At 47.1% G+C, this 14,444-nt stretch overlaps 1 protein-coding gene across 1 annotated transcript in view; it reads right to left on the bottom strand.

Annotated features, from left to right (window-relative positions):
• The window catches only part of PARD6G (par-6 family cell polarity regulator gamma), a 73,091-nt gene extending 65,408 nt beyond the window's left edge, over positions 1-7,683 (bottom strand). Inside the window, exon 1 of the mRNA XM_075744584.1 lies at positions 7,367-7,683. Coding sequence (XP_075600699.1) covers positions 7,367-7,438 — 72 coding nt within the window. The 5' untranslated portion in view covers positions 7,439-7,683. The remainder of the gene's footprint in view (positions 1-7,366) is intronic.
• Positions 7,684-14,444: the final 6,761 nt, after the last annotated feature.

Genomic DNA, 14,444 nt, shown 5'->3' with positions numbered 1-14,444 from the left:
ACATTTCTGCCTCAATTAACTTCAGGAATTTCCAATGGGAACAGGACTACCTCTGCACTGGGAGATTTTGCCTTCCCTTAGAGGGAGGGAACGTCTCCAAAGGTATATTTCATCTTTAACTTCTGGCCTGTGTTGTAAAGGTAATTAGGGGCAAGCAAGCAATCCTTGGAGGAGCGTTTCTCGGTTACTAAAAGCTCAGATTAAGTGCACGCAAAGTCTCTTACAAAGGGAATGATAAGGGAGTACTGAGGAAAGCACTATTAATTGCATCCCTGAAGAACTCCTTGGAGGTGGCTAGTCCTGCAGCCTGCCAGACAGAGCCTCTGCAGGTATTTTAACCTCACACGGGAGACATTCCTTTCTTATTTGGCTGTAAACAACTTTTCAACTTTAAAGAGCACCTCAGCAAATTAAAGGTCCATTGTTCAGTGGCCTTTAGGACTGTTTCGCTGTGGCGAGACTAAAATTCAGAAGACTATTCACGTAAGACAGACTGGCTGGACAAAGTTTTAAGCAGATCAGAAATTCCCAAGTTACTAGGCTAAAAATGGTTATGCAAGCAAAGGTGAGAACCTGGAGGCAGGATCGAGAATAAAAGAGTATGGGAGGTGCTGAAACACAGGTTAGCAGCCCTAGCCTTCTGGTCAATGTATGGTTGGGACATTGACCCATCCGTTAGCGCAACTAGTACCCAAGACTGTAACAGCATACTAACTTTGGCAACATTGCCAGAGGAACTACCACCTTTCAGTAACTAGATTTTGACTTTTTCTTTTGTTGTTAAGCAGGACCTGAGACCTACCACCAGATCACATCCTCCTCCATCCCATGCTCCGTGAAGCACGTGTCCCAGCCCTCCCTGTATCTCCTACAGGCGCTACTGCTCACATCGTGCCAGAGCATAGGTCAGAGGAGATAGTCACATCATGCTGGTGCTTATTGCAGCTGTCACCCGAACAGAACTATCGCAAAATGACTTGTCTGCGCAACTCCTTTTCAGCTGAAAAGTTTGGCCTCTGAAGGGCAGCAAGCATGCACAGGACCAACTGCTGCGGCTCAGCTGCTGCACGGTAACTTGTTAAGCTGTGGTCACTTTCTCTCAAGTCACTCAACCATTTAAAGACAGACAGAAGTTTACCAGGTATGACGCACTTCAGAAAGTCATCGTACTATGAAAAACAAAGATTTGTAATAACAGAGGAACCAGGAGTTTAGTAGAAGCTGTTTAGCCTATCAGAATAAACACAATACCTGCTGTCAGAAGCTCAGCAAACTGGGAGGGAAAGGAACAGAGACAAGATTTCTTAAAAGATCAACATTTACAGTCTCTTTCTCTTGACACATTTTGCAACAATGCAGATTGTCTCAAGTTGCTGTGGCATACTGTCTTCATTTGAGAGGGGGAAGCACTGTGGTTTTCTGAGTCTGTGCCACATTTGGTTTGCATATAATCAAATATGTTTTGAAGCTCAAAACCAGAAGTTAAATCAGCTGGTTACAGGGCTTTTCATTGCACTTATTTTAGTTTTATTCTAGGTATGACAAGTATGACCTTAACTTGGAAGAATCTAAAGTACTGCTTAAAAACTTAAAGCAGGCATAAAGTCTGTTTTAGCATCCTGTAGGTTTAAAGAGAGTGATGCTTTTTGATCGATTTTGAAGTGCACTACACATGGAAAACATTTCTTAAAACTTCAGAAGGCCTGGAAGGCTTCAGGGTTAGAGTGAAATCAAAGTACAGAAGACTGGAAAATACAATTGGTAGACCTCTCTCAGTTAACACCAGACGGAGAAGAAACAGAGCTTTAAAATCTCTTTACAGAGGGCGGTAAAAGCAAGTTTGCTCTTACTGCTATTGCTACAGTTATAACACTGCTTGATGTTATAGTTTATACCTTTCAAATACACAATGTGTGCACATATACTGTAATAGCTAAACAGTCACGTGGACGTGTAATTCTGCTAAGGTGTCTGAGCAGTATCAACAACTTTGGAGGAGAAGGAAGGGAAAAAAGATGTGAAAGTTTTAAACCAGCTATTTTTATGTACCATGCACAGGTACAGTCCTCCTGAGGAGCTGACGCACGAGCAGGACAAACCACTCACAAGCTGTTCGAATATTCCATCACTCTAGCAGTTGGGCAGGCTTGCGGAAGCACCAACTTCTACACTTGCCCCAGACCAAAACATATCATCTTACCTGCTAGCAGCTTTGTAACAGCACAGAGCATAGCCAGTCAATCCCAAACATGCATTCTGTTTTTGAGAAGCATAACAGTACCATGTCTATACTTTGGACACATCAGAATATGATTGAAAATTTATTAAAAATCCATTTGCAGCATCCATCTGAACATGAACATTTACTGGAACAAAGTCAAAACAGGATGGGAGAAGAGAGAAAAAAATATGGTTATAGTTAACTGGCTATATTTATCTTAATGGGTTTGTTTATAGTAGTAGGATGTTAGTCACATTATTGTTAATTTGTAAATCAGTTTGTAATGCAAGAAGACATGACACTATTAATAAGGCAGAAGTGTCACAGTCAGCACTTGAGTCAGGTAGCTGCGCTTCTATAATCCTCAGCCATTATCAAAAGTTCCATCGTCTGTGAGGGTTCAGCAACAACAAGGGTTTTTTTCCAAAGGACTATTTTTAGGGGAACTGCTAGTGCATTTAGCCACTTTTGAAAACATGAAAATGAATTCTTACTTGTATATACAGCTTGCAGGAAATCATATAGTAGCAGAAAAACAGTTTTCTGCTGCTTTTAAGCCAGAAACATAAAACTGTCAGTTTTCAAAGTGAAAAAAAAATCCCCACACTTTCACAAACAATTCAAAGGGCTACCATTTAAAGGCCTGAGGCAATCTTAGACCTCTACTAATCCAGAATATCCAAGTGACTGGAAAAGAAATATACACTTGGGCTGATAGCTACCCTCCTATTTGAGAAGTCTCACCATTAATGCAGGAATTCCCATTTTAAAAGTATTTGTTCTTCTGTAGGCTTACACTCATGGGGACAAAGGCCTGCAACTTCTCTGTAAAGCTAAGGAGAGAAAATGAAAAATAGGTTTGGGATCTCATGGCCACAGGCAGGATTCTTAACAAAACAAACAAAAAAAAAAGCCCCACACATCACAGGCACTGGAGCTCTTGGTAAAAGGGAGAAAAGGGAGAGAAAGGGTCATCTGGAAACCTTTGTCAGAGATTAGAGGGAATTTCTTCAGAGGGGACAGATACTTGACTTGTCACCCGAGGGGGGAAAGGAGCCAGCGAGTACTAGACACATGAGAATACACAGTTGTTTTAAGCCAGCAAGATAATGCGTTTTCAGATCCTGTCTAAAAGGGCTGAAACATTAATCCTAAGCTACACAGACAACACCTAGATAAGAACTGAGCTTCTAACGTATTCTGTCGTGCAAGACGGGAGAAGACAGATAAGGTGTAATTACAATTCAATTAATATTTTCCTAAGACATGTGCCAATTTCTAAGCAGATTTCTCTTTATCCTTCTGCTTTCCTATCTAGCAATAAGCTTTTAAGTGTTTTGACTACAAGGCCAGCTCTCGGGCGACGAGACAGAGGAAGGGAGGAAGCATGGAGCCCAAAGGAAGAGGACTTCTTAAAGCAGAGGAATACAGCAATTACCATCATTGCCAAGTCTGAAAACAGAGGTGCTGATGCTTTCCCCTTCACTATTTGCCACAACACTGTGATCCGAGAGGCTTCTGCAGCACCACACATTTGCCCAGAGAAAGACCAACCTGATGTACACCAAGGGGTATGACACAGCATCACAAAGCTCATCCTTCTGCAAAGATATGTAGCCAGAGAACGTCTCACTGCGAATGTTCCCACCGCATAGTCACAAGGCATTAAAATATCCACAGACACAAGCATCGGGAGCTGGAGCACGCTTCTGGGCCACGTTCCCAGTGGGGGTGGTGGGTCAGGCTAGGTCCAGGGAAGGTACAGGCTGGTTTAGAGCAGCTGAAATCCCATCAACCACAAAGCTCACGTGTCTACTGGACAAGGAAAGAGGAATACCGTCTGTAGGTTTTGGACCTTCAGCACAAGAAGGGTGTTGAAAAACTGGAGTGAGTTCAGCCACCAAGATGCTCCCTCCTCCCGCTCCCCCTTTTTTTTCTTTTAAATAATCCTCTGACACACATCAGGAATCTTAAAACTTAAGGATACCTGGGGATTGCCAGAGAAATGTCCTATCCAATATGGTACTAAGGATCTGACAAACTCTTCCCTTCCAATAATCAAAGGCACAAAGCAACTTGCAAGAACTTTCTTCTTGAGAAAAGGAAAGGAACTCACAAAATCCACGAAAACCTTGGGCAGTTTTCACAGGAGCCATTTCTGAATCATGACTAATGCAACACACCAGCTGGATGGTGGTTTATCCTTAAGGAAGGAACCACCTGGTTATCATAACAGAGGCAGGCCTGTCAAAAACCCACCATTTGCAGACTATCACCCATCCGACTCCCCACAGCTATTTTTTCCAGAGCTCCTCCATGTCCAACTCAATCTTCCGAGAAGGAGAAAAGCTATTTCACGCTGTTGTGTAAAAGCAACGCTCTCTCACACCCGGCTCCTCTGCTAAAAGGGATTCCACCTGCCCACGGCCCGCCACTTCCCCAGCCTTTGAAAAGCCACCTGAGAATCCCTTGATCCCCGGCCAGCAGCATGCCTCGGCGCAGAGGCTGAGCTGCACCCACCTCCGCTCACCTGGCAGCCTGCGCTCTCAGGCGATAGCTGCAAAATCATGAGTTCTCAGACTCAACTTTCGAGTTCTCAGGCAGGTCCAGACAGGCCTCATACTTACAAAACACAGGCAACTAAATGTTTAAAAGGCTGACTATGTACAGCTACCAAAAGCAGCATTATTGACTCTTTTTGTTTCCCCGGCCTTAGATAGTCCACCCAGTTAAAAAAAAAAAATAAAAATCCGTACTTCTAGATAATCGCACTGGGTTGTGGCTCACAACCCAGTGAACCACATGGACAAAGAGAGACAGCAACATAGCCCACCCTACAAGATTACCATGTTTTAACAAGAGGTATAAGGTCTTTATACAGTACCTTGCCAGGTACCATTGGCCAGAGCTTTTCACTGGATCTACTTCTAACTATTGAAGAGTAACTCCGTGAGAGGGAACCTACGAGCTTTACAGACAAAAGAAAACACTATTGCAATGTCAGTACTAACCTCCGTTTGTCAACAACCTGCGACAGCCTGCTGCATAAACAGTCTAGATGTTACTGTGCACAAGTCACATTAACAGTACAACCCCACCAGCACCAGGAAATTCAACAGCACAGCTTCCACTGACCCACGCTGCACGTTAACGGATCCTCACTGGATGCAGGCCCTCAGCAGGATATTCTGAATTTAGCCTCTATTTCAAGTTTCCTTGCAATGCAGTACAGTTCTCTAAAGTAACTTCTAGGCCATCACCAGTGACAACTCTGAGCTACGGAAGACCTCCAGTAAACCCATCCCACCCACACAAGTTTATTTTCCTTCTCTCCCAAAGTCTGCAGTCATTCCTGCACTTACAACCTCCCTAAATCACTCTTCGTCTATACAACTATGTAGGATTCACTTACAGGATTCCTGCGGCTGTAAAGGAGGCTATGAGGTGTTCATTATAAAGTTGCTTTCTAATTGTTAATAGAACAAACTCAAGCTATGGCAATATTAAAGCAGAAGAGAAAGGATGAAGCTTAAAAAAATTTCTTCTCCGTGGCCAAGGTTTTAGTTTGAAGCTCATACAGCGCATGGGGTATAACTCAGTAACTAGAAAACAGGGTCTGGAGCATTTGGGGCCCACAATGACTGTTGTGGGTGGGTTACACCTTAGAACCAGTACAAACTAAACCAAAACTTTCCCACAATGGAAGCAGGATGGAATTTTCCAGGCCAGCTGAGCCCCTTCAAGCGGCAACAGGAGGTTCGGAAATGTAGGTTGAGGGCTGTATTTCATTTAGAAAGGATTGGAGAGTCCCTTGTACATTAAGCTAGTTCTGAAGCCATTCCACCATCCTCAGGTCTATGCGTTGCTCGAGGCTGTTTGATCTAAATGCAAATACTAACAGCAGCAAGGGACAAAAACGGGGAGCACTGAGCACAAAGTCTCAAAGATATCGCCTCAAATACCATTTAAACAGGTGATCAGGGCTGTGTGCAATCCCAGGGCATGCTAACCTTACTCCGTACTCTTTTCAACCTATGCATTGCCTACACCTTTTCTGTCATATGTATATAAAACACGGACTTTCAGGGAGATTTCTCAGTTTTCCTTAAATACTACTTATTTTTGCACACAGAGGTGGCAGGCAAAATTTTGATGTGCTGATTCAACGCAGAGCGACCAGAGCCTCTTGAAGACAGCTCAGCAAGACCAACTATACACACAGCCAACTGATATCATCATTTCACGAAGCCGAGCTCCGGCAGACAGCTATTTCTGCACATGACAGCCCTGCAGATCACAACTCCTTCCCCAACAATACAGGCGTGCGAAAGCTGGCTGGCTCATGGCGGGGCCAGCACCCCCAGGTAACACCTGGTAAAACAGCCACGGGAGGGTGAAGCTCCCCGCAGGCCTCGCTCCGGCTTCTCCGACTCGGATCTACAGCAGGATTTCGGCGCTGCCAGCCCCGGCCGGGGGGAGCCGGCCCTTCTCCCTCCCAGTCCTCCCCCTCCTCTTGCCAAACCGCGCCGGGGGACCCGACCCACCACCCGGGAGATGGCCGAAGCACCCGGTCGGCATGCTCCCGCGGCTGCGGGGGGGGTGGGAGGGGGGCAGGAGCGCCCCGGGGGCGGCACCGCCTCCGGCCTCCCACCCGCCCACCGGCGCCCCCGGCCCGAGCCCCAGCCCTCCCGCCAGGCGAGGGGACCGGCGCTTTCCGAGCTGCCCCAGAAAGTTAGCGCCGAAGTCCCCGCGGCGAAACAAAAGATCGAGCGGGAGCGACGGCCGCGGGACCGCCGGCGCCCGCCCGCCCCGGCCCCGCCGCCGCCGCCGCCCCGGGGGTGGGCGAGGAAGGGTCGCGCCGCCGCCACCGCCGCCTCACGCCGGGCAGGGGCGGCTCGCCGGGGGCGAGGCCGGGAGCTGCGCCCGGAGCGATGATCCCGCCTCTCCGCGAACTGCCGCCAGCCCGTCACCGCTCTCCGGGCTGCGGCTGGGGCACGGCTCCTGCAGCACCGGGCGGGGAGGCAACACGGGGGGTGCCGGGTGCCGCGGGCGGACTCCATTCATTTTCGGGAGAGCCACCGGGAGCGGGCGGGGCAGGGACGCACCCGGCCGCCGCCGGTCGAGGCCGCGCCGCGCTCTCCTCACCTTACTCTTCACTTCCACCGCGCTGCACTCCAGATACCGCAGAGTCTGAGATTTGTTGAAACTCCGGTTCATCTTCCCGGCCCCGCTGCCTTCTCGCCGCCGCCGCCGCCTCCCTCCCTCCCGCCCGCCGCGGGCCGCGCGCCCCCGGGACGCCCCCGCGAGCCGATAGCCCCGCGCGCGGCAGGCGGCACGCGGCACCCCGCTACCGCTCCGCTCCGGCCACTTTGTCCCGGCGCGCCAATGAGAGCGGCCGCTCCGCTAGGCTCGCGCTCCGGATCCCAACAGCCGCGCCCCCGCGGCTGGCGGCAGGCGGGTGCCTGGGCCGGCAGGCCACGCCCATGGCCACGCCCACCCCCACCGCTTGGTCCCGCCCCGCCGGGCGGCGCCCCGCCCCCTCGACGAGCGCGGGACTCCGGTCCGGCCGCGTGCGTGTGCCCGCTGCGCGGCTGAGGGGGAGCGGCGGGGCCGGGGGCAGCCGCGGCGCGGGAGTTGCTGCGGGAATTGCCTCCTGTGCGGGCAGCCAGGGCGGTGCGGGACCGGCCTGGCGTGCGCGTCCCCCCGAGGACGGGCGATAAGCCGGGGCTGCAGGGTCCGCTCGGACGCCGCTTTGTGCTATTGCCCCGAAAGGCTGTGGCAGCGGTGCAGGCGCGAAATAAACCGGCTTTATTCTGGGGAGGGGTTAGGCCCCGGCGCTTGGCAGGCGTGTGCACCTGCCCGGTTTCACAGGAGGTGAGTGGTCCCGCTGCCGAAATCTTTAACGATGCAGCACGTGCACCCCGAGCACCAGCCGGACCGTGATGCGCCGGGTGCCCCCCCAGCGCAGGGGGGCTCGGAGGTGCCCGTTGTGTGCCGCGGAGACCCGCGCGAACTGCCCGGGCAGCGCTGGTTGTTCATAAAGAGCGTTGGGATCGGGGAGGTGCTGCAAGTCGTTAATTTGAGGCCACATCAGGTCTCATCAGGTTTGGGAGGAGAGTTTGTGCCGCTCCCTCCTTGAAATAAATCAGTGGGCTGCCTCCCTCTGCTAGCAGCCCTTATTAATTAGGTAGGTTATTAATTTGAGAATCTCGAAGGAACTATTTTCTTTCCATCTTTTACCAAGGACCTTTATAATTCTAATAGGCCTTTTTCTTTCAGTCAATTTCTTGTAGTCGCTGAGAGTGCTATTTTTTCCTACACGGTCCTGCCCAAAACATCAGTCAGGATGTAAAGAAGCTGAGGACGAGGCAGAGACCTGTGAAACCAGTTTTCTACCGCTCGACATCTCCTAGGATCATCTGCGCATCTAAGGAAGGAGCATAAAGTCCTAGCAGACGTGACAGATCACCCATCTCCCCTTCTCCAGACCTGCTGGGCAGGTGTCAATGGCAGTGACGGGGAATACCCGTGAATTTAGGGGCAAAAAAAAGAACTTAATTTACTTTTCATGTGACTCCAAGTAGGAGGATCAAAGCATATGCCCCAGCTACAAACTAGCTCCAGCTTATTGGAAAATGGATCTGAAATGAACATTTGCCACATGTTCTGGGCTTACACTGTGTTTGGAAGGTTTGCTTTAAGTTAAACTGGAAAAATAAAGTCTAGAGAGCTGAGAAAGGAAATGTTTGTATGAACTTGATCTTCTCTTTTTATCTTAGCATGAGCAATGCAGCGGCTTCGCTTTCCTGCTGTGATGGCCAAGGCCGAGCTGTGGAGACACAGCATCCCCGGGGTGCTCAGGGGCTGAACATCCCTTTTGGGATGTTTCCATTTAAAGATGGACCTTGAAATCCAACAGCTGGATCCATATGGTTTAGTGGTTCAACATCTGGAGCAAGAAGGCCAGTTCACTGGAGTGGAGTTCTATCAGTAGCTGAAGAACCGGTCTAGTCATTTCCCCTCCAAGGGGGGAAATACTGGTATTACTCGCATGGCTGGGAGCATTAGCAGGGACTTCAGGTGGGATGTGATTCCAGCCCACCTGTCCTCCAGCTGACCCTCGGAAAGGGACCCTGCTGTTTGCGTTACCTCCTGGGTCGGGAAAGAGCCCCGGCAGTGCTCTTACACGTTTCAGGCACGTGGTGATGTGGTTGAATTCAGAATCACAACCACAGAGAAGGAAAGATCTGTCTTAATTTTTCTTTCAAATTTTTAGTTTGTTTGGGTTTCCTAAGAAAAAGTAAGTTCTCAGCAATTGGCAATCAATAAGCAATTTAATTTTAGTCTTAACTTTAAATTTGGTACTTCTTGTATTTGTGAGGTTCATTTAAGAAGTACAGATTAAACTCATTTGTCTTTTATTTTAATGCTTCCTTCAGGGAGTGTGTACGCTTCATTACCATCTCTTTTATATTAATAAAGACTCTTCAAACTAATAATGCTTACCAAGCTGTGTGTAACCGGAATGGGAATTCAATGAAAATGAACAAAAAATACATATTTTGGGGTGAGATAAAAGCTGGTAACCGATGCTGGATTCATAAAGAATAAAGCTACATTTTTCAAAGTGTAAGAAAGGGGTTGATTTACCAGCAGGGCTAAGGGGACTTCCATTTTTCCACTACCCCATGAATACACAATCCTCTTCTCATCTACCCTGTCTTTGAAGCTAACAAGTGTACTGAGGACACAAATTACTGTATTTGGGGAGTGGAGCTAATGTTGTTTCTATTTCTTCTATCCTACAAGAATTTAGAAGAGGTAGATCACTGCTTCTCCTTTTTTTTTTTTTTTTTTATCCACCCGTAAGAAGAGCTGCTTTTCTGCTGTTCTGTTCCTGCCTGCTTTTTCAACCTTACATTAAACAGTTATTGCAGTAAACAAGATGAATACGCTATTATGAGGCAATACGCTCTTTATACCTCCAAAGAGGCTATTGTAGCAAAAGTTCTTTTCAAACTACTTCAACAAAATTTGGTTTCTGCTGCTTTTTTTCAGTTAATCAGTTTGCTTCTTTAAAAAATTCCATCGGCAAACCTGAATAAGATATTTTAATTTCATTTATTTTGTTCAGGTTTTAACATATGTTTCCATGACTTCAAATGTAATGATGAACAGATTTTTAAAATACAACTGTTTTGCTTAAGAGAAATCCAATTTGAGTTAAATATCCAGTCTTTTGTAAATTAATATAAACAATTTTTACCTGCTCTGATCTGGGGAATGATCAGTTTCTGGACAGCTCACTGATTAGGCTAAAATAGGCGCATGCATGGGTAGAGGGTCACAGTATGAAAAACTGGCTGTAAACTGCAATTAGTAGAAAAATACAATAGTATTATAGAAATGTTTATTAAATAATATGCTATTTATTAATATTATTTGTTAATATTATATAAGAATTTATTAAAAGTGAACGCTTCTGAAAGCTTCAACGAAATCCAGTTCGGTCCATTTTTGTAAATTTGCTAAGGTACACCTTTTTTTATCTTTTTTTTTTTCCAAAATTACTTACAGGTTTAATCCCTTTACTCCAGAGCACAATTAAGACAGCTTGAGAAAACTCCTTTTCCTTTTGCCTCCCCTTCCCGTGCCCGCGCCGTGCTGTAAGGAGCGCTGACTTCAGCTCCATATACCAGCAGGAACCGAAACACTGTGTGTGCTCCCAGGCTGCCCCGGCCCCAGGTTGCACCAGGCGCTGCAGCCCCTACCAGCTGTTTTCCTCCTCACGCTCAGTCGCAAAGATGGTTTTAATTTAACTGTTTTTGCTCAGGCACCTTTCAGGGTTGTTTTTTTTTCTCATCGCTTGCCAAGGGCACCACATTCCTTTGACAATTTCTATAAATCTTCATCTGTTTTCGTAATCCATAGTTAGTTTACCCTGTTTCTGACCTGTAGAGCTTTTAAATCACTGTTTCTTCCCGGGTGCCCGTCTCTTAGTCCTTCCTTGCAGCCTTGTCCCCGGATGCATCCGGAGCACTGGGACACGTGCCACATAGCACCTTCCTACATGCAGCCCTGCCACTAAATACCCTCCTTTCTTGCCCTAAACGTGGCAGGGATGCCACAGCCCAGGGATCCTAACAGGGCCTTTAAAAAGTATTCAGCTATTCCTGGTTTCAAAGCTTTTTCTTTACCACAGCAATGAAAGTTGCTGCAACGTGTGCCTGACTCGTGCTCCTGCAATGCTGTTTTTCATTCAGCGTGCAGGGGGACTTCACTCTGACTAGCTGCATGCCTTGTTAGTATTAACACGTCATCTGCATGCTCTGAGAGGTGAAAAAATACCCCAGACTCTCATCCACGGATTTATTTTTCTCCCTCCCTGCTCCCTTCCCCACGCTGAATTTGCAAGAGTTACAAATAGCAAGTCCTAAGGGCTTGGGGGAGCTGCTGCAACGACAGATTGCTTTTGGTTTCTTTAAACGTAAACCAAAATGAAGCATAGCACAAGAAAGAGAAGAGGGGTGATGACAGCTATTGTTTCGCTTGTAACGAGCAGTGTTCCTGCCACAGCGAGGATGGTTTCTACTTCATCAAGCGCAGAGGACAATGCCGGGGAACATCCGTTGCCCCAGCGCAAGGGCCTACCTAGAGGGGAGCAGGCAGGATAATGCCACCAGCCACAGCAGTAATGAATGCTCCAGGACAGGAGACCAGCTACTTCAGTGGTTTTCCATTGTCCCATCCCTCGTGGGGGGTGAAATGTCGTCTTTTTCTTTCCTTTTAAGAGCTTTCGCCTTCAGGCCTTCAAGAAATGTATGTGCATTTAATAGGGAAAAGAGCGAAGAGAGACAGGTGTTTGCTCTCAAGGGGTGGGGAAACTCGATGCTTCTTTTCTACCAAGATGATGAAGCATCGAGGAAACCTCTTACAGGACTTTACTACAAAAGGCTACGAGAGGCCAGAGCTGCAGCTGAGGAAATGGCACCCGCTGAGCTGCACTGCAGAGCTCACAAGTGAGCACGCAGACGGGCGTTTGCTATTGCAGCTCCCAGGATTTCTCCAGAGAACTGCTCCGCGCTACTGACATCCTTTCCTTATTTTGTTTTTTCCAGAATTCGATTCCCCACCCCACCGCTGAGCTTTGCCATCACTGCTTGGTGGCTGGCTGTGCCCTGAGAGGTCTCAGGATGGTGTGCATGGCAGCTCTGCCCAAAAGCGAGGGGAAAGCCATGCTCACCTTCCCCCTCCAAACAGGCGTGCATGCTCAAAAAGGCCAGACGAAGCGCTGGAGGTGAGAGCTTGGCCGTGAAAGGATGCCAGGAGCGCTGTATGTTAGAGCTCAGTTTTCTTCTGTTTCGAAACAACGCCGGGAAGGGAGCAGCGTGGGTGCTGCTGGCGTGCCAGGGGGAGTGGGAGGACATCCCCAGGCCGTTGACACGCAGGTACCACGACTTCAGCAGGTCAGATCAATGTGCTCTTCGTGTCAGCCAAAAATTTGCCCTTTTGGCTTAACTGGAGGATATTATATAACACATTACATATTGACACGTATCAGCGTGCAAATAATTTGGGAAACGAAGCTGCTGGGGGTACTACAATCCCAGGGGCCAAACTCTGAGCATCACCAGATAAGGGAGCAGGGCGGGTTATCACACCGATTGTCCTCTTTCCAAATTACACCTAAATTGGGGTTAAAAGCAACAGTGCTTTACAAGGATGGCAAAGGTGAGTTTGACTTGCAGAGGTGAGTTTGGAGGTGGGAGGAGAGGGGACTGTGCTCCTTACTCAGCCCTCAAAGTATGCTCTGGCTATGTGAATCACCAGGATAAGACATTGCCCACAAAATATAGAAATATTCAAACTATATTTGTTCTGCACATGTATTTGCTGAATTTCATTATTTTTCCTCCCTTTCAATTGCTTTGATTCTTGTTTTTCTGTTCCTAACTACAGAGAAAAACATGAAAAAAACAATAATGTTTCCCAGATGTCATTCATTTCAGCAGAAAAATAGCTCTCATCCTCCACCAGTTGTCCAGAAGTAGCTCCTTCTACTTCCATGTGGGGTAAAAATGTTGTTTACAATGTGATTTCTTGCCATGGAGCATTGGAATCAACACAAACTTTATGTGCTGTAGCTCATACACCTCACATAGCGCAGCAAGGTTTCCATGTCCACTGCATGCTTTTATGGCTTGATAGTAAGTGTGACAGAGATTAATTAAAAAAAAGTAGGGAGAAGAAAAAAGGGAGAAAACAGAGGTTCTAGCAAAGATGATGTTTTTATTGGTTGGTAATATAGGTTTGGGACATTCCATGGCTATTCAAGCAGCACTGAGTTAATTTTTAGAAAGCTCTTTAAGTCTCTAGATGAAAGGTGCTGTGCAGATACCAGCAGCTTATGATGTTAGAATGACAACTGCAAATACTTCTAAAATATTATCAATTTAAAGATTGCATTGCTGATCACAGGCCTGGAGTGTGGGAGTGTTTGCCTGGTTCTCTTCACTTTGTCTCTTTATTGTTGGTCCTGCTTCTACAGTAAATTGAAGCATAATTGCAAGTTGGTAAGTGCAGAATACATCTTCTAATTAGTCCAGTGCTGTCAAATAATCTACACAGTTGGCTTCATCTTTATCTTCCCAAGCACCTTTTCTGTGTGAAACTGTGATTTAAGTTAGAATGGGCTATTGAAACACGCACCATGATACTGGAGTAATTTTTCTGCAGGAGTTACCAAGTTTTCTAATAGAGTTAAGCTGTCCAGATCTCCTTTAAATGGAAAAAAAACCAACTCCAAACACCTGAAAGAAAAGTAGTACCTTGTATACTTGTATAATGCTTATACAAGAAGGCTGCTACCATGAATATATAATCCTGCATTCCTTCCAAGTGCTTATCCAACTTACTGGTGAACAGAATAACCTGCCTGTGGCACCCCTCTGCAATTTTCCTCAGTCACAAACTGGCTTTAATCTCTTTCAAGTGACCATTCAACTCATATGAATGCCACCTACCATCTTTATTAGCCCTGGCAGCTGAAGCATGGGGTTTGCTAACAAGGTAAGAGAGTACAACTTGTGCCCAGCCTAAGTCAGTCCCTCACCAAAAGCAGGGAGAGGTTTTTAGCCTGGCATGGGATGCAATTAAGTATCTTAATGAAAGTATAATTTATTGAGAACTTCCATTTGGAAATGACTAAAGGTCACTTTAAATG

This window comes from Balearica regulorum, chromosome 2 (genome assembly GCF_011004875.1).
Source record: "Balearica regulorum gibbericeps isolate bBalReg1 chromosome 2, bBalReg1.pri, whole genome shotgun sequence".
NCBI lineage: Eukaryota > Metazoa > Chordata > Aves > Gruiformes > Gruidae > Balearica > Balearica regulorum.
This window is presented reverse-complemented; position numbering and strand designations above follow the sequence as displayed.